This window comes from Falco biarmicus, chromosome 9 (genome assembly GCF_023638135.1).
Source record: "Falco biarmicus isolate bFalBia1 chromosome 9, bFalBia1.pri, whole genome shotgun sequence".
In the NCBI taxonomy this organism is placed as follows: domain Eukaryota; kingdom Metazoa; phylum Chordata; class Aves; order Falconiformes; family Falconidae; genus Falco; species Falco biarmicus.
Window position 1 is genome coordinate 53,105,516 of NC_079296.1, and position 27,031 is coordinate 53,132,546.

The window sequence follows — 27,031 nt, forward strand, 5'->3', positions numbered from 1 at the left end:
TAGTTTAAAAACAAGAAAAAACCCCAACCAAATCCCAGGGAAAAAAGGTGGAGTGAAGTTAATAAATAATTAGCCAGGTATGAAATGGAGTGAAACAGGATTATAATATTTTATTCCTTTGTGCCTGATTTATTTTTATACACTGTTAAATATGTAAATGATAAAACTACTAATCATGAGATTGCTGCATAATGTCATCTTTCTTGCTGATTACAAAACTGCCTTTAAGTACCCTGCTTCTGAAATATTAAAAGATCTAGCCTTTTCTTACTTTCACAACACGTAATTTTAAAACAAGTCATACAGAAATTTCATGACTTGCATGCTTGATATTTCTTTGGAAGACCAATAGTTTGGAAAACAATTATGCATTAGTGTCATGGCATTGTAGGTTGTGCATATCTGACTTTCATCTTGGTTGCCTCTTGTAAAATCAGTGTCTCAATAACAAATGGTATGGTGAGGCATGTATCAATATCCTTAGCTTCTGAATATAGAAGTAAGGAGAGGGGGGGGGGGAAGAGGGAGTGTGAGTTCAGTAGTATAGTCTCAGCCCACCCTGAGTACCCTCTGCTGGTGCACACTGCTTCTCCTGTACCTGATAATACATTCTTTTTAAACTTATAAATTTATCGTAAGTGATGTTACTGTAAACCCTGTCATTATTGAACTGTCTTTGGAAATGAGCAGTTCTTTCTTAGGAATGATTCTACAAACCTTCCCAAAACTACTGCTTAATTCAAGCTTTTATTTTTTTTCTCTGCCTTTTAAGACAACATGAAACAGTTATACCCAACGAGCTCCCTTTGATTCAGGAGGTTACCACAACGCTGCGGGAGTGGTCCATAATATGGCGGCAGCTATATGTTGTAAGTATCAACTTCAGAAAACATTTACAATAGTATAGATTATGAAAATATTGCTGCTGTGAAAGGTACAGTGAGAAGTATAAAGGAACTATTGATGAAATTCCACTTCTGCTGTTGTTTTTAAAGGCTACTTCTAGTGCTGAAAAGCTGTTTAGCATCTTCTATGTTAAGGCCTAAATCTCAGTAATGTTTCTTTTGAGTGTTTTCTCAGTGTATATTTCTTGTGCATAATCAGTTTTTTTTAGCGTTACCTTGATCTAGCAATAATCTTGAGCAATTACGACCCATTTTTCATGGGGTGCTATTATACAGAATACATCGGGTATTTAAGATATATACAGATTTGGAAAAATCTAATACACAGTTGTGTTAATGAAATGAAGAAAATGGTTTTCAGGGCGGTTCTTAAGGCTGTTGGTCTATGTTATGGAAAAACTGCGTATTTGATGTCGAATTTGTGGACATAAACTTAAACTTTTGAAAAATCATCAGTGTAAGCCTTTTACCTCTCATTATTCTTGCACTTGAAGTTGACTGGTCCCAATTTATCTTGACCTTTTATATGCATGGTTATTTTCATATGCTTAAGCTCCAAGCACATAAGAATATATTCTTAGGAATTTATAGTAATAAGCATTTGCATTTATAGTCTCTCAGATGGGATAACAGAAAGATACAGTAGCCATGAAGCTACACAGATGAAAGTGCTCATAAGTAAAGTCTAAGTAGAGTTCAAATTCACACTTAAATGTGCAGGTCAGATGTAAAGCGACAGCATGCCATAGGGCGTAAGGCACCTAGCTCAGACTTTTTATGCTCTCGTTGTGTAAGGTCACCGTAACAAGATAAGGGGAGAACATGAAAATCTTACATAAATGTAAGTAGGGTTTAATGAAGACTCTCTGCTTCTTATAAATATATTTGAAGTCTTCTATCACAAAAGTACAAGCTGCATAATGAAGATACTAACTGGTTCTGAAGATGTTTGTGTTGACTAACGTGGTTTTAATTGCACCCATGAAAACAAAGATTAAAAATATAGTATGCTGGAAGTGATGTAATGTTGCAATAGATGAGGTGAAGGATATATGAAAAGAAACAGATTATATATTAAAGAGAGAGCTTTAATGTGATGTGATACTAGAGAGGTCACGTGTTCAGGAGCAAGGAAATAGGCAGGCAGAAGCAAACTAGGAGAAGCAGAATCTATTGAGGGTACTGAGAACAGCTTTGCCCATGGTTCCACTGCTGTGTGCTGCTGAGGACAGTGAGGATTACATTTTGACCCTGATGTCTTTTTTGGGGGATTATCCTGAGTATGAAACCTGATATTTCTTAATGTCAGAGAAATACCACTTGAAGAATCGCACAAGACTTGGTTGTGGTGCACATGAAATAAGAAAGGAAGAATAGCAGAGAGACATTTTAAAAAGTTTTCTTACCAATACCTGTGTGTGCTTTTTGTAGCGGTAATTTTTAGGAAGTTATAGAATTCTTTTGGTGTGGGGATCAGTTGATGAAACAGTTAATGTTTAACATCTCATTTGCCATGCATTTACTTCCACAAAGACATACAAACAGCTAAAGAATACTGCAGTGCTTTGCTAGTAACTTTGAATTCGAGAGCAGGCGAAGCGTGATGGCAGTAGTGGCCTTAGTTGGTAGCAGAAAATGTTTCAGTCCCTGTTACAGCTTTACTTTGAGCAGGTAGATTACTTAATGAACTTGTTTTGTATCTCAAGGATATTTGTTAGATTAATTCTATGTAGTCCACTGCCAAAAAGAGCGTTGGTGCACTGGGATCGCCTTTTCAAGGGAAATTTGGTTTAATGGAGGCAGCCAGTTTCAAACTGGTCAGTCTGCAGACTAGAGAGGTTTTCCATGTTGTTCACATCTTGCATATCAGAAGTCATTAAATGGCCGCATTTATGCCTTTATTCAGATTGTAATTCGTGTTTGAATATTGAATAGGTATTCAGTTTTGCAGGTAGCAGAGAATGTGGCATATTCTTCATCTCACCAGTTTGATTGCCTGCAGCATCGAAAATCATGAACCTCTTTCCCATTTGGATTTGTCTGTATTTTGCTTCCGGCTACATGTGCCTGTTGTGCCTTTCTCTGCTACATTAAAAAGCTTTTAATAATGGGTATTTTCTCTCTGTGAAGGTTTTCACACTATAACCAAGTCAGTTTTTGATAATCTGAACAGACTGAAGTCTTTAAGTTTCACAGTTAGATACTTTTTCCCCCTGAGTCTTTGAGTCATTATATTCTTTTCCTGCACCTTCTGCAGTTTTTTTGTTGTCTTTTATATATAGCGCAGAATTTTATTTTAATTATCTAATTATTCCGGTTGTTCTCAGTCAAATAAGGCCTAGGTGTAGTCTGCATGAAAGGTAGCTACATGTAGCCCGAATAATTCATTGATGTAGGGTGTTTAGAAAGATGTATTCTTTTTAAGAGTGTATTAAACTCATGGCTTAGATTTTAAGGGTTATGAAGACAGTAGGAGAGACTGCTTCTGGGTAACATCAAAGCATTCAGGGCCTCTGTGTTGTCTTTGTCTTGACGTTATCTTTCACAATAAAAATAGAAAGGCCGTTGTTCTGCAGCTTCAGTTTTGCATAGCATTGTTTGTGCTAAAATTGTCTGTATGCACTGTCCACAGTTTAAATCAACATGTCAGATTCTGTTTTGTGGTTAAAGATTTGATCTTTTGTCTCTGAATGCATGGGTGTATGGGCATGCATATAGAAAACCCTCTGCAAAAGAGGTTTCTTCTATTGAAAGCCTGGAACTTCATCTTCCCGTTTCCTAGCTTAGCTGAATGTTGCCAAGGAAAGTTTGTGTATGCTGCTGGCACTGTTTAATATCCATAGTTCCAGCCTTTATAAACAATTAAGCTATTTAACTTCGTATAAGGTTTAGTGCTTTTCTGTTTGTTCACTTTCCTTCAGATGTTACCTGTGGACTCATAAGACACTGATGCACTTGGCTTTGCACGCTAAGGAATTTTTAAGTGTTACTCTGAAGGTTTAACTGGGGGGGCGGATTCTGTAATATGTTGCAGATGGAGTGTTGCAGCGCTTGAGCCTCTTGGTGTTAAAATCCACCATTTTTAGTCCTGTTCTACTCAGTATAGAGGGTCATTGAATAAAGTTACTCTGTAAACCCATCAAAGGATCTCTTTCCTTTGAATGCCTGTTCTGAATACAGTATGATCCAGGTTTTAAGTTAACATAAACACAGGCATTTACATTTGTAAGACTGTCTTCAGTGTTCTGTGCCATAGAAAGTTAGGCTCCTAATTTAGAGTTGTTTGTAGACAGTTACTTTTTTGAATTTGTATTTTATAATTGCATTTTATTTAAAAGATGCTCAGTAGACTTCAAAACTAACTTCTACCCGTCGTTTTCCTCCAAACAGCAAGATAACAGAGAAATGTTTCGCAGTGTACGGCACATGATATATGATCTTATTGAGTGGAGATCTCAAATACTGTCTGGGACCCTACCCCAAGATGAGCTCAAAGAACTGAAAAAGAAGGTGACTGCCAAAATTGATTATGGCAACAGGTTTGTGAACAATGTTTTCCCAGTCTTCATGCTTAAAACCAAATCAGCTTGTATAATACACAGCAGCTGTCAACAACTTCTTGCAGGATTCTTTTGTTCCTGTATTTATGGAGATGTGATAGTAGCATATTAACAGTCCTGTTATAGCAAGATAAAGAATGAAGTTGATACAGCATCTTTAAAGTGTAGTATAAATTATAATATATGAAGTGGAATAAATAGATAACTCTCTCACATGATATTATCAATTTGATACTAGTATGAAGTTGTAATTTTTAAGGTCAATAGGAAAGTGCAGGTATTGTCTCCATTCAAAATACAATTTAAACTCTACTTGCTTTTCCAGCATAAACAGTTCTTGCCTTCTCAACGCCACCAGCTGCGTTTGCCCTGGAGCCACTTATCTGTAATGTGATGTTGAAGTATTTGGCTCCAAAACATCGTTAGCTCATTGTTCCTCTACTTTATATAGTATCCAGCTTGTACCAGAAGATTAACAGAGAGATTTAATAAAAGAAAGTATCTACTTAACAGAAGAGAATGGAAATTGTGAAGGAAACATTTACTTACCCCCACCTCAAAAGACAGCAGTATAGGTTGCATACATTAGATATGTTAGTAATTCAGATGTATGAACTCTCCAAACAGTGGTCTGCGTTTAAGGTAAATTTTTTTTAAATACAAGATTTAGGTTACAAGTTGTCTATACAGTTATGACTTCCCATTTTGATTGAAAATGAGAAATCATATCTTATTCGTAAATCAGAAAATTATTTGAAGCAGTGTTTTGAATACTGAGAGGCAGCGGTGTAGTACTGTGCACCTGGGGGCTGAAAAAGTTTTCAGCAAACCAGTCTTTAAATGCCTTGTGATGTAAATAACTCATTGAATTTCAGCTATTTGTTTTTATTCTTTAAGAACTGCCAGATTTGCAGTATTTTTGTTCATGCACTTTACCAGAAAAAGCTGTGATTTAAAAAAAAAATAATAAAAAATCATCAGTCACTGCATTCAGTCAGTAATTATCGTTTATAATCCAAGATATGGACTGTTGTACCTCAATAGACAATTAACCAGATGTTGTTGATATTATTTGTTTGGCTACTGTATTTTACCATCTGTCTAAGGAGTTGGTTAAAGTTACTCTGAATAACCTCCAGATGCTCAGTGTTCAAATACAATGGAACATCTTGTGCTGTGCTTTATATTCATAATGTTCTGATGGACTAATTAAGTGATCAGAACATTCTCTGTGGAGTACAGGAGGGAAGTGAATTTGAACTTCTGAGTAAAAACTCATAACTGAAAGATACCATATGTTTCTGATGTAGTCATACATTCAGTTTTGTCTAAAATAAGCATGAATGATGATTTCAATACCCAGACAGAATGAATTCATTATTCGTTTTATAAATGTTTTCTGATCTAATCATATCGTAACTGCTCCTGTTTTGTGAAATACTGATTTGCAAATAAGATTTTTTTTCTATAAATAAAGAGAACAGTTTCACTGCATGTTGTCAAAATAGCTGAGGAAGTGAAAATGGTCTTATGAATTTGTATTTTTAATGTATTTTTTGAAATTGGGTCAGGTAGTTTTGTTGTGAAAACACATTTTTTTGTTCAGTTGCAAAAATCTGTAACTGGGACACTTAAGAAAAAATCTCAAATTTGTTCCAAGCATCATTTTCAAGGTAAAGGATAAAACAAAGAAATTAAATCAAAGGAGTGTTTGCTTCTATTTATTTGACAGTCTGCACCCATTCTTGTCCTGTTGATGTGTAGTAGGCTGGGTGATTAGTCTTTCTCTGAATTTCTGGGATACCTTTTCCTCTGGTCCAGGCGGCTGTCTCCTGTGGAAGGACTCCGCTTTTGTCCATTGCAGACTGACAGTTACGATACAGGCGGTCAGTGGGTGTATCTCCTGCTGTGGCTGCCGTCCAGGAACGGTAGTAGGGAGAAGCAAGACAGTTTTGGCTGCTTTTCTGTTTGGTTTCAATGATGAAACCTTTTTCTCACTAGAAAATTCATGTGGGAGTTTGGTGTTCCAGAGGTACTTAACAGAGTTTTGTGATGACTGGGTCCACTGATGGAGCTGAGCTTAGGAGGTGTTTCTTAATAAGCTGCTCCCTGCGCTCTGCAGCCTGTTTGAGTGATGATCATCCATCTTTGAATTAATGCAGTGCAATTAATTGGAGAGGTTTGTGCATTGACCCTGCCCAAGGCTTTGTGTAACAACTCCAGGCTTCCCTCTTGTTACAGAGGGATGAGGAGTTATCCTCTAAGTACACAAAACATGTCTTCATCTGCCACAGATCCCATTTTCTTTCCAAGTGATTGAGGCCTTTGTCCAAAGGGGACTTACTCTCAGATAAACCACGAATCTCACTGTGGCTTATCAGACACTCCAAGTTTGGTTTAAGCTCATTGATCAAACATATTTCAAAACCAAAGTTACAGCAGCTCCATCGTGAGATGTGTCTACAGATTTAGAAGAAGAAAACGGGGACCATATGAATTGGAACAGAGGTGAGGAGGTCTTATGGAAGATAGGTAGACAAATGTGGATCAACCTAGACCTGGTTATTTTTATCCTTCGTTCTGCTGCCAGCACTGTACTAACACGGAAAAATGTGAAAGGTCTTTCTTAAGACTGGATTTGATTATGGCATAATAAACCTTCCTCGCTGCAGAAGGTAACGGTGGACGTTAACACCCTGCTGACAGAAATCTGGCTTCTGCTTTAAATAAGGAGAAGCAACTTCTGCCTTCTTGTATCTCATAGGTTTTTGCTAAAACGTGAATATGCCTGCTTTGTAGGAGAATGTGGAGTGGGACACGATGAACTGACCAATTTGTGTGTGCTGTGGCTGTGTGGTTGGCTGTTCATTCTGTCAGGTGAATCAGAGGAGGAGACAAAAAGTTTCTTGCAAATTTAGTTGTTTAAGAAATTACCTCCCCAGCCGTTCTGCTATTGCATTTACATTGTTTCTTCCTGTGCTGTGGGAAAAAGTGACTTCCAGCCAGGGATGGTTATCTCCGGGGTTGTTGACATGTTAAATTGTTGTATGATGTGTCAAATATTTTTTTTTTTTCTACCATATGCCAGGTGTGTATGATGTTGATGTTGAATACTTGGCAGGTGTTTTTTTAAGCATTGATTTGAGCACTGTTAATTCACAGCGTATTTTGTTTGTTTGTTTAGAATTCTTGATTTAGATCTGGTCGTTAGAGATGAAGATGGCAATATTTTGGACCCAGAGCAGACCAGCACGATTAGCCTTTTCAGAGCACATGAAATAGCTTCCAAGCAAGTTGAAGAGAGGCTACAGGAGGAGAAAGTAAGATATACTATGCACTGTAGCATTTCCCTTTGAAACATAAAACTATAAACTAACTAGGTCACTGTTATTTTTAGCATTGTAATGAAGTGTTTGATACGTTTATGAGTTATTATCAGACTTAAACATTTTGTAAGGACTTGGTTGTCTATACGCTGCTTAATTGTCTTTTTCATCATTTAAAGGGCTTAGTAAAATTTCTGGTTAGGACCTTTATCAATAAGTTGGCTACATTTGTAGGTTAATATCAGAGACACTTATCTAGCAGGTTTGTATGTTAAGTTGTCATGAGAGAATTTTTGAGAATTAAGTAGAATGTCCTCAATTATGTTTGTATTTCTGCATGCCAATACTGAAAATTTGTTTGCTGAAATAGAAGGGGCAAATTTAAAGACATTCTCAGACTTGAATAGTCAGCTTCTTTGCAATTAAAATTATTATTTTTAAAAGGAAGAACATTTATGTTGTAAGGAGTCCTGCCCATGTCAGCAGCAGTTAGTGGAGCATGGTATTCCTGAGGAGTCGCTCATGAGTGCGTTAGTGCAACTTAATGAGTTACTGCGTCCTGTTGAGTTTTAATGGGCCATGCACATGCTTGCAGCCCTTGCCAAAGTTGGTGTAAAAATACACCAGTTTAAATGAGCTTGAAACTATTACATTTTTGCATTCAAAGTTGTTTCTTTGTCCCTGCCTCAGCCAGTTTCCTTTTTTTTTCTGATGTGCATTCCTCCCTTCTGCCTAGATAAAGTAGTGTGTGAAAAGTTTATGGGAGCTAAATTCCAAGGGGTGGGTAACCTGTAGAAATGGCACTGTTTTCTTTCCTGTCTTTCTTGGCACTCTGTACCTGTCCTAAAAACATCAGAAAAAGCAACTTCCTTTTTTTTTTTTTTTTTTTTTTTTTTTTTAGGTATATTTGAGGCTTTGTTTTTTTCTCTCTATTTGTTCAGCTTTCATTAGCAGAGTAAAGACACCCCCCTGTTTGTTTGTTTGTTTTCTTTATCCTTGTATGTGGTACTTCAAGACAGATCCAGAAAATGCAGTCTATTTCAAATCCTAATATAAACAAAGAGCACAGGAGTAGACATTCAATGAAAAAACTTCAGTCTGAAAGGTTTTAGGAAAGTTTTGTAGCAGTTGGATGTTTGCTAGGCTAAGTTAAACTTGAGTTTCTTCTGTTTTTGAATTACAGTCTCAGAAACAGAATATAGATATCAACAGACAAGCCAAGTTTGCTGCCACTCCTTCATTTGCTTTATTTGTAAATTTAAAAAATGTAGTCTGTAAAATAGGAGAAGATGCTGAAGTCCTGATGTCTCTGTATGATCCACTGGAATCAAAATTTATCAGGTAAGTGCTCTCCTGAGTGCACTCCCTAATCTGTGCTTATTCAGTTATAGTAGTGCGGTAGTTTTGCAGGATGAAAGTCAAATTTCTGTGAAAGGTGCAGGACAGGGTCACCTGGGAAGCAGCAGTGCAGCAGCACTTCATCGTCATGTTCAGCACAGCATCAGGCAAGTCCCTTCCCCTTGGGTACGTGTCCGGGTTGCGCTGTGCCCATAGTTTCTCTCAGCGCCGAGCTTACATGAGATGTGAACACACCTGCAAGGCTGTGTGCCCTCACTTAGCAGCACGAATCTGAGATACTGATTTCTAAAATACCCTGCCACTTTAAAGAAATTCTTACACTTCATTGCTGAGGAGTTGCTTTCTTTTTATAAATGATATACCCAAAGGGAAATAAATGCCAGCTATCCACTAAGTAAATATTCATTTTTTTAGGGTAAGTAGATCAGGTTTAATATAGTCTTCTGTAAATTCTGAAGCTGATTTTGTCTGCTTATGTTAAAGGAAGCCATTTCAACAGAAAGTCTTCAAAATGTTGTTCTTTCAGTGAAAACTACTTGGTGCGGTGGTCAAGCTGTGGACTCCCTAAAGATATAGACAGGTTGCATAACCTTCGCGCAGTATTCACCGTAAGTGTGCACACGGTTCAGCTGGCAGACTTTAAAGCACTTGTTTCGTAGCTTCTGAATAACTGAGGAGTGTAATGGTCTGTATGTAAACAGCGTGGGGTTACCTCTGCGGGTGGGGATCCTGGGGGAGGCTTACATGAGACATTTCTCATAAGTACTACTGAGTATTCTCGACACCTGGCTAAAATCAAAGTTGCTCTTTGAAATTTTAACTTCCTAGAAATGATTTTGCCGCCTAAGCAATTAATTTACACAGAAGTTGAGACGCTTAAGTACTGTTACAAAAACTCCCTTTCTCAGAGAACAGTTTGCCCCGGTGCAAGAGACTAACGTGGCAAAGGCAAATTCTGAGCAGCAAGCCTTCTGCCTACTAAAATGGGACTTGAAATTCAATTATTATAAAGTAATCTGAAGAAATTTTTATTTCTAGGACCTGGGAAGCAAAGACCTGAAAAGGGAGAAGATCAGTTTTGTCTGTCAGATTGTGCGAGTGGGCAGAATGGAGCTGAGGGACAACAACACGAGAAAACTAACTTCTGGGCTGCGGCGACCTTTTGGAGTAGCAGGTAAGTCTGTGTGCCGTATCTGCCTATATCACATTATATTCTTGTGTAGAAGCTTGGATGTGTGAAACTCCTGTGGGATTGTATAAACTCAAAATTGTTCTAAATTTAATCAGACTGATTGCTGAATTTTAGAATTTACTGTATCTTCCAGGACTTGTGTTAGCTAGAGATGCCAAAGGTTATTTGCAACATGGTATTATTTTATAGGAAAATTCTGAAATTATGCAGTTGATAACTCCATCCCTCTTCTGAGTCACCATTGCTTCCAATCCCCTAGGGTATTCCCTCAGCAGCCATCTTCCCATGTTGATCACTTAATTCAGTACACTTTGTTTTTGTTTTCAGTAATGGATGTTACTGACATAATTAATGGAAAAGTTGACGATGAGGACAAACAGCACTTCATACCATTTCAACCGTAAGTAGGGAATAGTTTAAAGAATAAGCAGAAGTGAAAGAATTAAGATTTTAACTTTCATTTAAAAAGAACACCAAACAACATTTAAAACTTTAGATTGGAAGAAGTGTTCTGTAGATATTCTGAAATTAATTTATTTCATTATTTATTTTTTATTTTAAGTTGTACTTACTAATATTTCTTCTTGATACTTTCCCATTAGTTATAATAGTGGTAGCCCCAGAAATTTTTCTGCTTGTTAAGTCTTGAGTTTAAAGCATGCATTCCCAGTTTTGCAGTCTTGGTTGTTTTTTTTTTTTTTTTTTTTTAAGATGTCAGGGTGAAAATGTGTTAAGAGGTGAAATGCTTAGAATAAGTACATTACTGGCTTAGCTCTGCCTGAGGTTGACAAAGACCAGCAGCATTACCAAAATCCACTGAAGGGGACTTCTGTGAAATTAGGCAACAATAACATTTATCTTTTCCTTTGTAGCAGATATAATTTCATAGTAGGGGCCACATTAATTGGAATAAAAACAAAAGTTGAGAATTTGAAGGATGGCTTGATATACCTCCTGCAATATCTCCTTAGTATTCAACATTATCATGCAAGACATATAGCAGAAACCTTGGGGAGTTTGGTTGGGTGGTAAGGGAGGGGATGTGTCTGCTCACACACCTGTTGTAGTTGGTTCACAGAATCAAGCAGATCGGTTTGCTGTGCGGATCTGGTCTTGCTTCTAGTAGTCATCTAAAAATGCAAACCCTTCCACAGTGACTCTAAGGTTGCTGCCATGGAGTTTGACAGACACTATTTTATGATAATAGCAAACAGCATTATTATTATTATTATTTTATTGAATAATGAAATTAAAATAATAGCTAATAGCAAATACAGATTTGTTGCCCTTTTAAAGTAGGGACATGTATGAATTTAACATAACATCAAAGATCAGTTTTGACTTCCAGCCACAAAATCATATTGAGGAATATGGGTTTAATAGTCTGAATTTTTGTGAATATATAGAAAGTGTAGGAAAAAACCCTTTTAGAAGTAAAATGTTATTAACAAAAGAGAATGTGTAGCAAATACTCTGTTCCATCCATAGTTCATAATTTTTTTATTTTGTTTTTTTTATTATTCCATGAAATAGGGAAATGTAGTGGGGATAAGTCAAATGAATGTGCATAATATATGAATGCTTAGTTCTTCCATTGTGTGAAATGTTAGACTGCTGTCTGCTCAAAAAGGCAAAGCATAGTTATGTTAGCTAAATTCCTTGATTAATATACTAATAGATACTCAGATATCTCAAGTTAACTTTATTTTGTAAAATAAGCTTAGTTCAGGAAGCCCTTGTGGTTTGAAGATGTAGGGTTGTTGAGAGGATTGCAAATTCTAGGTGCTATAGGAGCCAAGCAGGTATATGCCTCAGGTCTGTAATTGTTTTGTTTGTGTGCAGCGGTGTCACTGGAGTGGTGTAGAGGGTGTTAAGGTAAAAACCAGAAGTACAGTTCCATTTTTCAAGGAAAACGGGTTTTTAGGGAAGAGTGCGTTCACAATATGTTTATTGTGTGGTAAACAATAGCAAGCTTATTTTTTAGTGAGTGTGGAAGTATGCAATGAAAATGAATCTTTGTATATCAAAGTGAATGCTAATGGAACATCTAGTTTTCTGCTCCATTAACACCAATTTTTTTTTTCTATATATCTAAATTAGCTTTTTGAAAAGATGTACGATGTGTTTCCCCCCCATCCCCGCCCCGTACTAAATTATTCATATTCTTTTGAATATACTTTTTCAGAAGAATGTTTTAATGTGAAAACATGCGATGAATACTGGTGTCATTGTTTCCAGCATAGACTTAGGCTGTATATATGAGCCACAGTCGTCTTCTCATTCCATGCTTCACTTCTGTTGTACCACATGCAATTCTGTTTTCATATCTTTTTTTGTTTGTATTCATTCAATAGCCACCAACACAATGGTTGTCAAAAGCCCTTGGCAAGATTACTTAAATGACACTTAATGCTGCTGTTTATTTATAGTTTCCATCTTTTCATTTATTCATCAAGTTTAACAGAACGTTTGGATTATCTGCTGTTCTTCTCCTATGCCATTTCTGTGAGATTTATGGTAGCTTTTCCTTTGGACGGTATGCACTGCTGCTTAACCTATAGAATGACAGAAGTGACCCTGGAGGTGTTGCAGGGCCAGTCTGCTATATATATTAAAGAGAAGACTGCCTGTATAGGTTTTCACTGCTTAACGGGATTCTCAGAGGGAGACATCCCATCCTTCCTATCCTCACAGAGCGTTCCTGGGGCCTGTGCATGCATGTCCCTGAAAGGAGAAGTAACAATGCAGGTGTGCTGTACTTCTCTCTGGTAGATCAGCATTCTTCTGATTAATGATCTTCCTCTGTCTTTCTTGTTACCTTTTCTGTCCTTTGTCTTGCGTTGACTAATACTCTTTGTCACAACTATGATATGATCTTTTGTGTTCCCTTGTTACTGTGACTTCTGGTTTTCTGTGACCCTTTGTTTCCTGGTGTTGGTCGTCATGTGCATCCTCCAGGCTAGCGTTGGATGACGCCATTCGACACAAGCAGCTGAACATATCATCCCGTTTTTCACCCAGGGTGGCAGGGGAGAATGATTTCCTTCAGACTGTTATAAACAAAGTGATTGCTGCTAAAGAAGTTAACCACAAGGGTCAGGGTACGTACTGTTCTTTATATACACCGGTGTACCTAAAACTGCTTATTGCTTGATTTGCAACACGTGATGACTTTAATTTTGGATTCAAGGGCGCATAACATTACCTTCATTTGTTAGCTGCCGTTTGATAACAGACAACGTGTTTGCACTGTTGGTTTCCCTTCTTCCCCACCCTGCAGGGCTCATTCTGCTACCCTGCTGTGCCCCGCACCTTCCCCCCCTGCCCCACGTTAACTCTACGGGTTGTCTGTCATTTCCCTGCATTGTCCATCACTTGGACATCTTTATATTTCTGTATGGGAAATGACTTAGGGATCCAGCTCTTGTGCCCTTGAGCTGTGGACTTTGGCCTCCTAAAGTTGAAGAAAGGAATATTCTCTTCCTTCCCTTCCTTTGCCTTATTTTCCTGCTTTGCAGCTGCACTCGCAGCATTTGGTTCCATCTCCAGAAGACCAGGGCGTTGCGCCCACCAGCACTGCGCCCGCCTGAGCTTGGAGGTGGTAAGAGCGAGGCCCCAGCAAGGCAGCGCCGCTGGCACCTTGTCCTATGGGCTGCTTGTGGCACTGCTCATCGTTCAGTGTACGCTGCTGATGTCAGGCTGAGTTACCTCCTGAAGTCTGGGTTGTTGGGGTTTGTTTGTTTGTTTGTTTGGGTTTCTTTGGTTTGTGTTTATATAAAACACAATGTGATCACAATATGTCAGCCAGTTAAAAAGTGAATTGTGTGATGGCTCAGTTGTTGTGGTACTGGCTTCAATATTTTCTTGGGAGTCTTACGCAGGCCAGTGTGGAGTTTCCGCCAAACGCCTTGTAGGTGATATCTGTATCACGTGTAGGGGTGTCTATCTGAACAGTAGAGCCAAGGAATATTACGTACTTTTTTTGGTGTTTTTTACTGATTAATAGAAAATAAAAATCTAAATAAAAACTTTTTTTTTAAATGACCCATTAGCTAAAGAGGAGAACTTAGATCTGCTTTCCCCCCGGGGCCAACGTGTATTGGAAAGGAGGAAACATTTCAGCTTCTTTGATTCATTTCAGATTCTTTCCCTAAGAAAGGCCCCAAACAAACAGAAAAGGATTAAGAGTTGTTGCTCAGCCAGTCAGTGTAGGTACAGTTACTGCTTAATGAAATAGCAGCTGTTAGAACCATCTCTGGCAACAAGTCAGCTTATAGCCTTTTATAAGAGATTTTAATAAAAAAGAAACTGTCTGCCGAATACATACAAAATGAATGTATAGTTAATTGTGTATGTAACAAGATAACCCACAATTTGTTTTATAAATGAATATTTTTGGGTTTCTTTTTCATAGATTTTAATTTTAGGATTTTCTTCTACAGATTGCTGCTGTAATTATTTTGTGCTTAAACTTGATTGCCACTCACTTTACCAAGCGTAGGACTACTTTGGTTGGGTTATTTTGTTGTTTTTTGTTGGGTTTTTTTTCCCACTTTGGTATCTTTCTTTTTCCTGTAACAAGTGTGCCTGATGTTAGTTGGCAAGCAGAGGCATTTTAGTGGTTTCTTGTGCTACTGAAGAGAAAAATGTCAACTATGTAAAGCTGATGCTGTAGATTCCTTTGTGCTCAGTGCAGCAGAAACAACATATGGGGGTGGTGGTGATGAATCAATTCAGGGTATGTATCTGCTGTTGGTGCTGCCTTTGTTGGCATCTTGATATTGGTTGGTTGTAATACTTAAGTTCTTCCATTCAAATCCATGTTGCCACTTCTCTTTCTTCCCGTGGAAGATAAACGTTTCATTAGAAGGAACTTGTGGGAGTTCAAAGGATAGATACAAGCTTGTGGCAGTTCTGCTAATGGCTTAATAACTGTATTTCCACGAGAGCCTTTGTGGAAGACTTCAGTGGTAAGAGAAGCCTGGTTCTGCGAGCAGGAGGGATTCTTCTAGGGTTGCTCTGGCTCCGTGCCAAGGGCACAGTAGGCTTGCTTGCGTTTCCACAGTCCAGACTTCGGTAGGTTCAGCTGATAGCCGAGCATTTCTTTCTTCCTGTCTGTTGTATGCTTTTGCTAACCTGTTTTTCTTCTGAAGGGAGACCTGTTGTATTGAAATGTTTAGGCTGTGAATAAGATTTTTGGCTTTAGTAAGCCTGTGTAAGGGAAGCTACATGCCTCTGGTGTTAAACATATGCCTAACTCCTCCCTAGCAAGAGGCCTTCTAGATGGTATTGCTGCAAAGTGCACAATACAAAGGCCTGAATAGTTATTTTTCACAGATTTCCAGTTTCCCAGGTTCTTTATTAGCCAGTAAGCTTCCAGGTGAAGCTTTTATACAGTTTTTCATGAGGTCTGATATAATCAGGCATACATGTGTTGTACTGATGCTTCTGCTTGAAGTGGTGGGGTTTTTCTGATTGTTTTAAAATAATTTCCAAAGCCTCAGTTTTTGTAAATGAAGAGCGGTTACCTTCATGTATGTTCTTACATTTTAGAATGCGTAAAAATAATTCTTTTGTAACTAGGAAAAAATCCCACCAGTTTAATAATTGTGGTTTTTACACAACAGGTTTGTGGGTGACTTTGAAACTTCTTCCAGGAGATATTCATCAGATTAGGAAAGAGTTTCCACACTTAGTTGATAGGTCAACAGCCGTGGCTCGGAAAATGGGGTTTCCTGAGATTATTATGCCTGGTAAGTCATTGCGTGAATTAATGCTGCTTTGTTACATTTTAGCCTTCTTTAAATATCTCTATGTATGGAGGCTTTGCGGGGGGGAGGGGAGATGAATTTGAGGTATGGTTTACATCAGAAATAATGGATCGTCAAAGGATTTTGTCTCATTTAAAATAAACATAAAATACTTCGCTAATACCTCCCATGTGTGGCATCAATAAATAAAACTACATCCCCGACCCCCCCCCCCCCCCCCCCAAACATGGTGTCGCAGTGACAGTGGAAATTTTCCTCTTTTTCCAGTAAAGAAAAATGTATATGAAGTGTACGCTTCATATTATCTCCCTAGCAAGAGCATATGTATGACCTATATCTTCTGTGATGAATCAAAACCAGAAAGATCTTTTCAGAGGAACAGGCTTGGTTTAGAGATGTGCAAGTCTTTTGGGGTTTGTACTCAATTTGGATAATGTATTTGCAAGAAAGCCTTATTGCTTTTTTAATACATATATTCTATGGATGTTCAATTCTGGTGTTGACAAAAAAAACCCCAAACCATGGTACTTCTTAAAAAACTGCTATAAGAAACAGACTAGACCTCCATGCTGTCCTTTCCAGCTTGATGAGCTCTGGAGTATCCATTAGATATTTTCAAAACCTGTCCCAGTTCCGGCTCTCCCTGTGGTTGCTGAGTGTGCGTTTGTCAGATGTTTTCCTATATATATCCCATATGGTTTAAGTGCCTCAGTGCCTCTGCTTGTTACAGTCCTGTGTTGGCACGTAAAACACCTGCTTCATGAAATTATTGGAAATCCCCTGTTTCCCCAATTAGTTTTTAAAATTTCAGTTAAATTGGGATATATTTGAAAAGCATTTTAAGACATAAAGCTAAATAAAGCCCTCCCCTTCAACCCCCCAAGCCAGCAAAAACATCAAACCACTTCCCGATGTAACAAGTTAAAGAGACCTCTCTGGGCTGTTAAGTATTTTTAAATTGCAAAAGATCTATGTATGGGATAAAGGAATGACTGTGGTGAAACTCATCCTTTGAAATTAATAATGAAAGAAATTGCGTATAAAATAAAAAAGTAGAACAGAGGTGTTTTTTATGCTATGTTTTTTTTATACTCTTAATGATGATGTGATATTCTTTCAGTCCAGAAATGGTGTGATTTTTTTGATTCAGCTTGCTGCATTATGAGTTAATAGTTCAGACTTTAGAAGTCTTAGCATAATTTTAGCTAAGCAGCTGTTTTCAGTACTACTAGTTTTGAGTGTTCAAGATACGTGGCAAAACATTTAAAAGCTACAGCATATAGCATATGTACGACTGCTGTTGCTAAAATGTGTTGGTCATTGTTTCTGTGTATCATTGGTTTCACAAACCAGTAGGTACACTGGGAAAATTGCTAAGAACCTTGTGCTTTGCTTTTTCTTGTAGGTGATGTTCGTAATGACATCTATGTAACGTTGGTTCAGGGAGATTTTGACAAAGGCAGTAAAACAACAGCAAAGAATGTAGAAGTTACAGTGTCTGTTTATGATGAAGATGGCAAAAGATTAGAGGTACTAAAATATTTAATGTCTGGATTTTTTTTTATTTTGATACTTATCTGTTTAAGCCTTTTCAACATCTTTGTTTGTCAACTTAAGCCCCTATTTTTATTTACAACAAAAGTTTCTCCTTTGTCATAACTAAATACGTCTTGTCATATCAGTGCATGCACTTTGATACTAATTTCATGAGGAGCTCTGGGCATGAGCCATTCTGTCTTATTTTGACCTACTTCACTGATTTATTTATTTTTTGTTTTAATAAAGAAGTAGAGTTAAAGACAGACATAAACATTTTCTCTTTTGTTTGTGTTTTCAAGAGCGTTATTTTTCCTGGTGCTGGTGACGAAGCCATCTCAGAGTACAAGTCAGTAATATATTATCAAGTAAAGCAGCCCCGCTGGTTTGAGACTGTAAAGGTATATAAACTGTTACAGTAACTTCCTCTGTGGGGGTTAACATGCAATTAACATGAGTTTTAGTGGAAAGCCATGAGAAACAGAACTAGGGAAATTCAGTGCTTGTGAGTGTGTTTAGCAGGACAAAAGGAATGGCTCCACTAAGGAAGGCTTTCAGAGACTGCTGGAGAATAGATTTGACCACAACATATTGCATAATGAATTTTATTTCTTTTGGTGAAAAGGATTGTTACAGAGGCACTACAACATCTCTGTAGGAATGCTTTACTCTATTTCCTTGAAGCTGACCTAGAGAAACAGGCTATTAAGGTTAAATTATAATTGCCATAGTGTTGAACTCATCAGTGTTTTGGGATCTAGCTGATGGGCTTTAAACTTGCTGAATTTGCTTGGGTAATAACATTTTTGCTTAAATGCCAGGTTTTAATATTACAGAGGAGGCTGATGTTAGCCTTAGAAAATATATTCTGTCTAGCTGTAGTCAGTGGAAGCAGTAAGTGTGTCCTGAGAAAGGACTTGCGGGTACTCCCCACGCCGCTGTTTGAAGTCTAAAGGTGCTCTTGTTGCAGCTATAGACAGAAAGCGGCTGCTAGGGAATGACAGAAACCTAGCCGGTGTGTCAGGGGGCAGTGTACGGCACAGGGCCTGACTGTGGATGTGATTAAGAAAATACGACAACTAGCAAAAATACTGGGGAAGACGAGTATTGGTTACATCTCCACATCGGCAACACACAGATCAGATATACACGAATAGTGTATGCCTACAAGTGTTGCATAGATAACGGATATGTTAAGAATTGTCACTGTTCTGCTGTTGACTGGTAGAGGTAAACTTGATGATGAAACACAAGAGGAGCTCATTCCTGAGCTGGGGGGAGTGGTAGGGGAGTGAACAATCTGAAGTTACAGGTTTTGTTGGGTAACTTAACAGGCTTGCTTTGTTTCTTCTTTCTTTCTTGGTGCAAGAATTGGTAATTTTCCTGGGAAATATGTGACCTTGCAAGGTTTTCTATGGCAAAATGAAGCTGGCAATTAACCTTTTTGAAAGTGCCAAGCATGTTGTTGAAAGATGTCTAGGTGGGATTTGGTAGTGGCCTATGATGTCTGAAGATACCGTACTGACTGTTTTCTTTCTCCATTCTCTTTCCCAACATGTGAAGGTTGCAATCCCCATTGAAGATGTGAACCGCAGTCATTTAAGGTTCACGTTCCGTCATAGATCATCACAGGACTGTGAGTAATTCAGCCTTTTCATTACGGTTCTTGTCAGTGTCTGGTGCCCAAATCTGCTGAAACAGGGATAATTCCTAATCTGTAATTGATTGTTGTAATTGCTTTTAGTGTGGGGATAAGTTTTTTGTCTGCCTGTTTTATGTTAGTATCTCACCTTCTTTTTCCCTTTACATCTTTCTCACTCTTACCTGTCAACATCAAGTTTTTCCTTTCCAGTCATTTCTTCAAGTCAAATAAAAGGGCTAGTGAATAAAGCTTTCAGTTAACTGAAGGGTTTGTGGTATTGTATATCTTAGAGGTAGGTGGGTAGGGAGTAGTAAAAATATTATATGAAAAGGGAATGTGAAAGAGTTTACAGTAGTCATAGCATCTGTAATTGAAGACTTTGCTATTAGGAAACTTGGTTTCTGGTTGTCAGATTGACTTTGTGGGTTTTGGGGGTTGTTTTTTGTTTTAAGTATTTTTGGTCTGAAAGGTATTTGAGAACTTGGGGTGTTCCTCTGTTTTCCTGTAATGTTGCTGGCAGCTGAGATGCTTTGAGCTGTTGAGGATCAGATCAAGACAGCTAGTTGTCTTCCATTTGTCAACAGTTGCTTTGTAGTAAAGTTTGGGGATTTCCCTTGGCTGCAATAATGTTCGTTCCATATAGTGATTGCAGGGGCTGGCTCTCTTGGTAGGAAAGCCTTTCTAAATCTGCAACAAAATTTTCTGCAGTAGAATAAATGTGTAGACAAAAGCACTAATCAGTGTCTACTGGATGCATTATAAGACATGTAATACTCTTAATGCCTGTGTATTATGTAGTATGTTACCCCATAGCAGTTATTGAAGCTGTGTATTTTGCAAATTGATCATTAATAAAAGATTTCCTTAGTTTAGAGAGTGATACTTGTCAATGAAGACAATGTGCTGAAAATAAGTGTCATTAGTGTCAAAATTATGATTGTGTGCTACAGATGACTAGAGTCAGAAATATTTTTGACATGACTCAAAAATTTAGGTTGGCCATAGTTTAATTATTGAATAGAAGTTGTGCCTTAGGGCAGCACGGCTTTCTCACTGGGTTCTTGGGTTGTCTCAAGTTTATTGCACTTTCCTTCTGGTTTTACTTCTTGACAATTTCTGATTTCTGCTTGCCCTGTTGCTTTGTTTTTACTTAACCTTTGATAATAGATTTTGAACAATGAGAGCAAACTGAATGCATTTTTTTGTTCATGGTGGTTGTAGAGTGGGTCAGCTTTCAGACATTTAGGCACTTCATCTGTAGTTACAGATCCAGTTTCTGTTTTGGTTCAAATGTTCCCCCTTCAAATGACAGAGCTCTGATGAGATCCTCAGTGCTGGTCTTTCAATCATTATTCTAGGTACCGAGTGCTGCCATTCTTCTAACTCCTAAAAACCTGAACATGATAAAAGCATCAAATTTCTATTTTGTTTTTAAAAAGTTGCTTTAGTCCAGCTTTCTAAAAGAACAGACAGAATATAGAAATATTAAGCCTCTAGTTGCTGTTGGTGTGGTCAGATCCTTATACATTTATTTTTGTGGTTATTTGGTTCTGTCTTGCATTTGAAAGACTCTCCTAACTTCTTGTACACTTTCCTCATCTGAGAATCTTTACTGTGGTCATTCATTTACAGGTTATTTATGTTTCTGAAATCTAGGTGGACTGTCTGTATAAGAATAAAATACTTACGTGATTTATGTGGTGTGATTTTTTTTTTTTTTTTTTTAACAGCCAAAGATAAATCTGAGAAAATATTTGCCCTAGCATTTGTGAAACTCATGAGATATGATGGAACAACTCTAAGAGATGGAGAACATGACCTTATAGTTTACAAGGTAGAATTTTGAAATACTATAGTCTTTCCATAGCAGCTCACTCAGCTGACTGACTTTTAATGAATTGCTGTTACAGAATTGCATAGAAAAATGTGTTATAGACTATTCTGTTAGATAAAGCAACTAAATAGCAAGTACTGTGCAGTCTGCATATTTGGCAGATTGATTGTTAAACCTTAAATATATTCTGCTATGAATGTTTTAGTTTTAAAGGCACTTGTTACTGAGTTTTCTGTGGGTATTCATGGCTGGGAAAAGTTACTTCTGTAGCTCTTCATCACATCTTGGCTTCAATCTGTAGACAGGTTAGTTCTAAATTACAAAAGTAATTTAGACCCATTGGGTAGCTCCAATTCAGAAGAAAACCTAAGAAAATCCAGTGTAAATAATAAAATTTTATTATTACCAAGGTTTTTCACTAGATACTTTCAGACTGTTTCATGTTGTATTTAAAATACCACTGTAGGCAGAAGCAAAGAAGCTGGAAGATGCCTCAACATATTTAAGTCTTCCATCTACTAAAATAGAATTGGAGGAAAAAGGACACTCTGCAACAGGGAAAAGCATGCAGAACCTTGGCAGCTGCACCATCAGCAAAGACTCTTTCCAGATCTCAACTCTAGTTTGTTCAACCAAACTTACCCAGAACGGTAAGTTCATAGGACTACTGGAGCTTCTGCTCCTCACAGTTAGAGTGGGTTTCTATGTACTGACTTTCCTGCCTTCTCCATCCCCCTTTCTCCATAAATAAATTGTGGGTTGTTTGCCTAGCAGTCTCAGATTAAATTGTCTGGATGCAGCAAAAGCATCTACTGGGTTTGTGTACCTTTTTCTCTGCCCCTGGGCTTTGTTTTGCTTTAGAGCAGGACACGTCTCTAAGAAAACAGAAGAATCCCAAGTTAAAGGGAAACAGGAATATTGTTTGCTGTATACTTGAGGCTTTCATACTGAATGGTACTGAAAACAGGCTCCATGGCATTTTACTACTTTGTGAGTATGAATAATAGCACTAAGGAAGAGGATGAGTTTGCTTTCAAGAGTAAAACCATGGCTGTACTCCCAAATAAGCTGTTTTGTGTTATTTCCAAGGTGCAATATCCGTATCTTATGCCTGAAGAAAGCTCTGATGTTTTCTTGTGTTGGGCAGAAGGGATGTGAGCATGCGAATGTGTTGCATGGAGGTCACTTTCATTTTCACACATCGTCACATGAACACAGACTACCAGGAGTGGAGTTGATGTGTTTTGTTCCTTTTGAAACTTGCCTTCTATACATTTTTCATGTGCATTTGTCAGCTGGCTGACTGCATCCAGAGGCTGTGGAAAGTAGAGCTGATGGCAGCCACCAAAGCAAATATTTCACATTTCCAGACTGTGCCCTCTCTTTGATTTTTGTGCTTCGTTGCCATGGAGCGGTCCCTTGTTCTCTTTGCTGCACCAGAAGCAGACTTGGGAGTGTGGGTGGGTCATTGAGATGTGAGTGAGTCATGCCAGGGAAAGGAATCATTCCTTCGTGACTCAGGAGAAGGGAGATCTCAGTCCGGATAGATCTGTCGGGAGTCGAGGTTGTGGTTGAGGAGAGCTTGGCATGGGGGGTGGGTGGGAATAATGATTGGATTGTCACGTTAACGGGTTCTCTGTCCAAGGGGGAAAGTTACCACTCTGGTACAACTTCGTAGTCAACTCATACTTTTATTGCAGTGTTTTTTAGTGGCATCTGTAACAGCACATCCTAGGTGTGTTTCATATTCAGAGCACATCAGGCTCACTGCAGTCTGGCAGTCTTATAGCCTAAGAGGGTGTTAAGCAAAAAAATCAGAAATTATTTTGGAATTTCATAGCAAAGATGGGATCACAGCTCAAGAGTAACACGGTGGTTTTGGGGTTTTGTAGAAGGCAGAAAACAGCGTGTGGAATTGAGCTGCTTTTTGTTTGTGATATGATTAGGGTGGTTTTGTTTTTTTTCTGTCAGTCTTTCTTAGTGCTTGTTAGTAGTTAGAGTATTTCCTAGTGATCAATATATTGACATTGCTTTTGCAGAACTATTATTAAAATTAAGACTGAGCATTGCTTCATGCTTCATTTGCATATAATTTCCTCTGAACTCTTGATCTTTATTGTTACTGTTAATTATGTTGTCTGTGAAACTTTTCCTTAGTTATCAAAGCCTTTTCTTTTTCTTCAAAGTATTTTGATATTATAAAAAAGATCACCATGTATCCTTATGCAATTTAGAAAAAAACCAAAAATTTTCATCATTAAAATCCTCCATCAAGTATCATTTTTTTTTGTCTAGAAATTAGCAGTGCTGTTCAGAGAATAGTTTCTGAAGCTGATTTTAACTTCTGTGAAATTGTTGGTTAATATTCTTCTTTTAACTTTCTTAAAAATAAGTAAGTAAAAATCCTTGACTATCCTCATTTACCAAAATGGTGAGCCAAAACATAATTTCCTCCATTTAGTTACCTATAATAGTTCTTTCTTCACCCTCTTTTAAGTATCTTAGAATTGCCTTTAAGACTTACTTTTAGTAATAATTCTGAAAGTATGCTAATAACTCATATGGCTCCTTCTGCATTGTATTTGAAGTTGCAGACTCTTTTTTGGATATAAGCTCTTTGAACACTTACTTGACTTTAGTTCTTTATGAACTGTGAGTTATTAATGTTGCTTTTCTGTTAATAATTGATGTCCTTGGCATCTGAGAAGTCTCCAAAATAGCAGACTTGGCCACTTGTAAGACTTCAGCTATTTTCTCTGAGAAAGTGATAGTATGAAGTATCTACTTAATTAACATTTGAGCAGTTGTGATTTGTGGCAGAATATATTATAGCAACATGTTTCCTGGCATTTTCTTCTTAGATTTTGCATTTAATTTTGAGGAAGAGTAGCAATGTAAGCCAAAGACAAGGACTGTCTGAAAACAAGCAAAATCCCCCAGCCTCCTCAGGAATCTGTGAGATCATCAGCGCTTGGAGGCATCAGAAGTTGCTGTCCATCATCACTTTGCCTAGTGGCCAGATTCTCCTCCTTTGCTGTCTGAGGCAGAAAGGAACGTTCTTCCCCCCATATCCACAGGTCTATGGCAGTGCATGTTTTTATTGTACTCTCAAGACTGTCTGTAACAAATTTATTTTTTTTTATGGGCCAAAGGAACACTTTCACAGAAACATTAAGTGCATTTTTGTGTGATGAAGTAGAGCTTCTATATTACAATTCTGGACTTTAAGAATTAATACGAAGCTTTATGAAACTCTAGAGATGTATGTGTTGAAGTCGTGACTGATGGTGCTGCTGTCATTTGATGTATCACCAGAGAATGTGGCACTGGATCCCCACCTTCTCTAGGCGGTGGTTGACCGATACCTCACACTAGCTTTGCTGCTGTTTCCGTCTTGTGGAGCACTGAATGCAGCAGACGACACACCAAGTTTGTGGGGCATTTTTTGTTGTTTGATGTTTTTATATTGGTTTTCTTTTTTTTTTTTTTTCTAAACTCAGATGTGAGACATTTGAACCCATATGTTGTGGGGTGTCTGCTTGCAGTTGACAGCATCTTGGTGGATCTCTGGTGTGGCAAACATTGTGCCTTCTTTTCTTAGGGTAAATGGGTAGCTGGGTCTGTTCTGAATCTGTTACTGATGTTGTGTTCAAGTCAGAGTTGTGCCTTGGTTTTATTTTCCTTTTTCAGAGTAGCCTGTTGATCTATGGCAAAATGAGTTGTTCTCCTGTGCAGGCAAGGTAGTTTTGGTATTACAATCTTCTTTTTCTGTCAGCTAGAAGCTGGAGATACCAAGAAACACAGAAGGAGGGGCATTGAAATGGCATCAAAAGTGACATCTCCCTCTATGTGAATACTGCCTGTGGATAGTAAATCTTAGCAGTGCCTCTTGTAGGACTATCCAGATGGATGTCCCTTCATCATCAGGGTGATGGGAATAGAACTGAGATTGCATTAATGGCCTTGCTGAAAATTTTTTCTGGTTATGAGCAACCAGAGAGCCATGTGGCGTTCTACCTGTGTCTTTGCTGTTGTGAAGCACCTGAGCTATCTGTAAGGCTTATTCAAAGTATTTCTAAGTTTTCTTTTCTGCCTGAGGAATGCAAACCTCTAGACAATAGTGGAGTCAGGACTCTGAGGAACCAAGGAGACTAGGCTTTCAGAAAATAGTCAAGAGGAATTTTACTTAGTTATTCATAAGCACAACTGATTTAAAAAAAAGTGATATACATGATATGACAAGTTCAGGTACTATAGTGGCATAAAAATGAAGATATAAATATGGAATTAAAATAAAACACGTCATTAAGCATTTCATTTTCCATTCTTTAAGTCAAGAGGGAAGATTATTTCGAAGAACACAATTTAATTAGAAAGGAAATATTATCTAACTTCAATTCAGTGACTGGCTTTCAGAAGAGTTTTGGTATCTCTATAGGGAAACCTTTGCAGAGATACAAATCAAGGGAAGTGTATAACCAGGAAGCTGGACCACTTGCTTCCAATTGCTAAATACAATGTGAAAGAAAATCTTTACATGTAGGCAGTATAATCACATATTACATTAACACAAATAAAGTAAAGTTGCTATTGGCTACTTGGCAGGCTAGACATTCGTTCTAACCCTTTGCAATTGGAAATCCTCGTTCTGTCTTCTCCCTCCGATATTTTCTGATCACATAAACGTCACTTGACCTAGTCTGACTACAGTATTACTATTTACTATAGGCTAAAATACAGTTTTACATTCTTATCCTGTTCTACTTGGTCTAGGTATAGAGTAACATATTTATTAAATGAGTAGGATTAACTGATCAACTGGTACTTTACTGGGGTTAATGCTTACAGTAACAGAGTGAATGCACATTTTTAGTGTACACTGTAATTTGATTTTCTCTTTCTGGTAGTTGGACTGCATTGACATTTTCTGTTCATGTGTATATTCATTTAGCATTTGCTGTGTCATCACGCTGAAAGTACATGTGGGTTTGTTTTCTTGGGGCAATACACGATGCATTTCAGAGATGGTCTGTGGGCTGGCTTTTGTTCAGATGATTTCTTTTGTCAAGCTGACGCCTTTTTAGAAATCAGGCTGCAACCAAATTCAGTGGTGGAAATCTGATATAAACATATTCATGAAACACTTTGGATAACTTACGGAGGCATCTTTCCTTTTCTTCCAGAAGTAGTTTCTCTGTTACTGTTCAGTTTTTAAGACTTTGCTTTCAGCCTGTAGACTTCTTGTAGGCTATACTACAAAAAAGAAAAAAGAAAAGAAAAGGGCTTGGATTGTTCAAAGCTTTCATGTAGTAAAATGCTCTTTATTTCTGCTCCCAAAGAGATGGTAAGAGGGCTTGGTTTGAGTGCTGCTCAAAGGGGAATCTTATCCCAAGGAGAACTGCAGTTCATTCCACTGGAAAGAATTTTATTTATTGCTTAGAATGAAAGGTTTTGGGGAAAATATAGCAGCTGCTCTGGGTCTCTGCATATAATTTCAAGAATATACTCTGCAGATGCATGCCTTGGCAAAAGTGTTGTTGATTGCTTTGAAAGTTTGAATAAAAGAAGTGAGGGGGTATCGGCTGCAAGAAGCTGCCTGTCCTTGGACAGTTATATTGGGCAGAATTCACCGAATATTGGGGTGTGGGTAATGTGCAGTAGATATCCAGTGGCTGAATTGAAGGTAGACATTCTGTGAAATCTTCTGTTTGTATCTTTTTGGGGGCTTCTACCGAGCATGACTGACAAATAGTTTGTTTTGTGCTGAAAACTGACTTTCAATGGGGCAGGGAGGAATTTTTCCCTGATGCTGGTTTGGCTAAGGTGGGATGAGCTTGGGGTTTTTGGGCTGTGGGCAATTCAGGTCGCATTTCAACAAATGCTGGGGTGGGTTTAACTCACTGGTG

At 37.9% G+C, this 27,031-nt stretch overlaps 1 protein-coding gene across 2 annotated transcripts in view; it reads left to right on the forward strand.

Moving 5' to 3' along the window:
• DOCK1 (dedicator of cytokinesis 1) overlaps positions 1-27,031 on the forward strand; it is a 319,207-nt gene that overhangs the window by 32,678 nt on the left and 259,498 nt on the right. Inside the window, exons 5-18 of one of the 2 annotated variants that reach the window (XM_056351327.1) lie at positions 773-869; positions 4,296-4,444; positions 7,650-7,785; positions 8,975-9,132; positions 9,677-9,758; positions 10,189-10,324; positions 10,670-10,742; positions 13,301-13,443; positions 15,970-16,095; positions 17,519-17,643; positions 17,952-18,050; positions 19,213-19,285; positions 21,022-21,125; positions 21,592-21,775. In XM_056351327.1, the coding sequence (XP_056207302.1) occupies positions 773-869; positions 4,296-4,444; positions 7,650-7,785; positions 8,975-9,132; positions 9,677-9,758; positions 10,189-10,324; positions 10,670-10,742; positions 13,301-13,443; positions 15,970-16,095; positions 17,519-17,643; positions 17,952-18,050; positions 19,213-19,285; positions 21,022-21,125; positions 21,592-21,775 (1,685 nt within the window). The remainder of the gene's footprint in view (positions 1-772; positions 870-4,295; positions 4,445-7,649; positions 7,786-8,974; positions 9,133-9,676; positions 9,759-10,188; positions 10,325-10,669; positions 10,743-13,300; positions 13,444-15,969; positions 16,096-17,518; positions 17,644-17,951; positions 18,051-19,212; positions 19,286-21,021; positions 21,126-21,591; positions 21,776-27,031) is intronic. The other variant, XM_056351328.1, reaches the window with a different exon arrangement.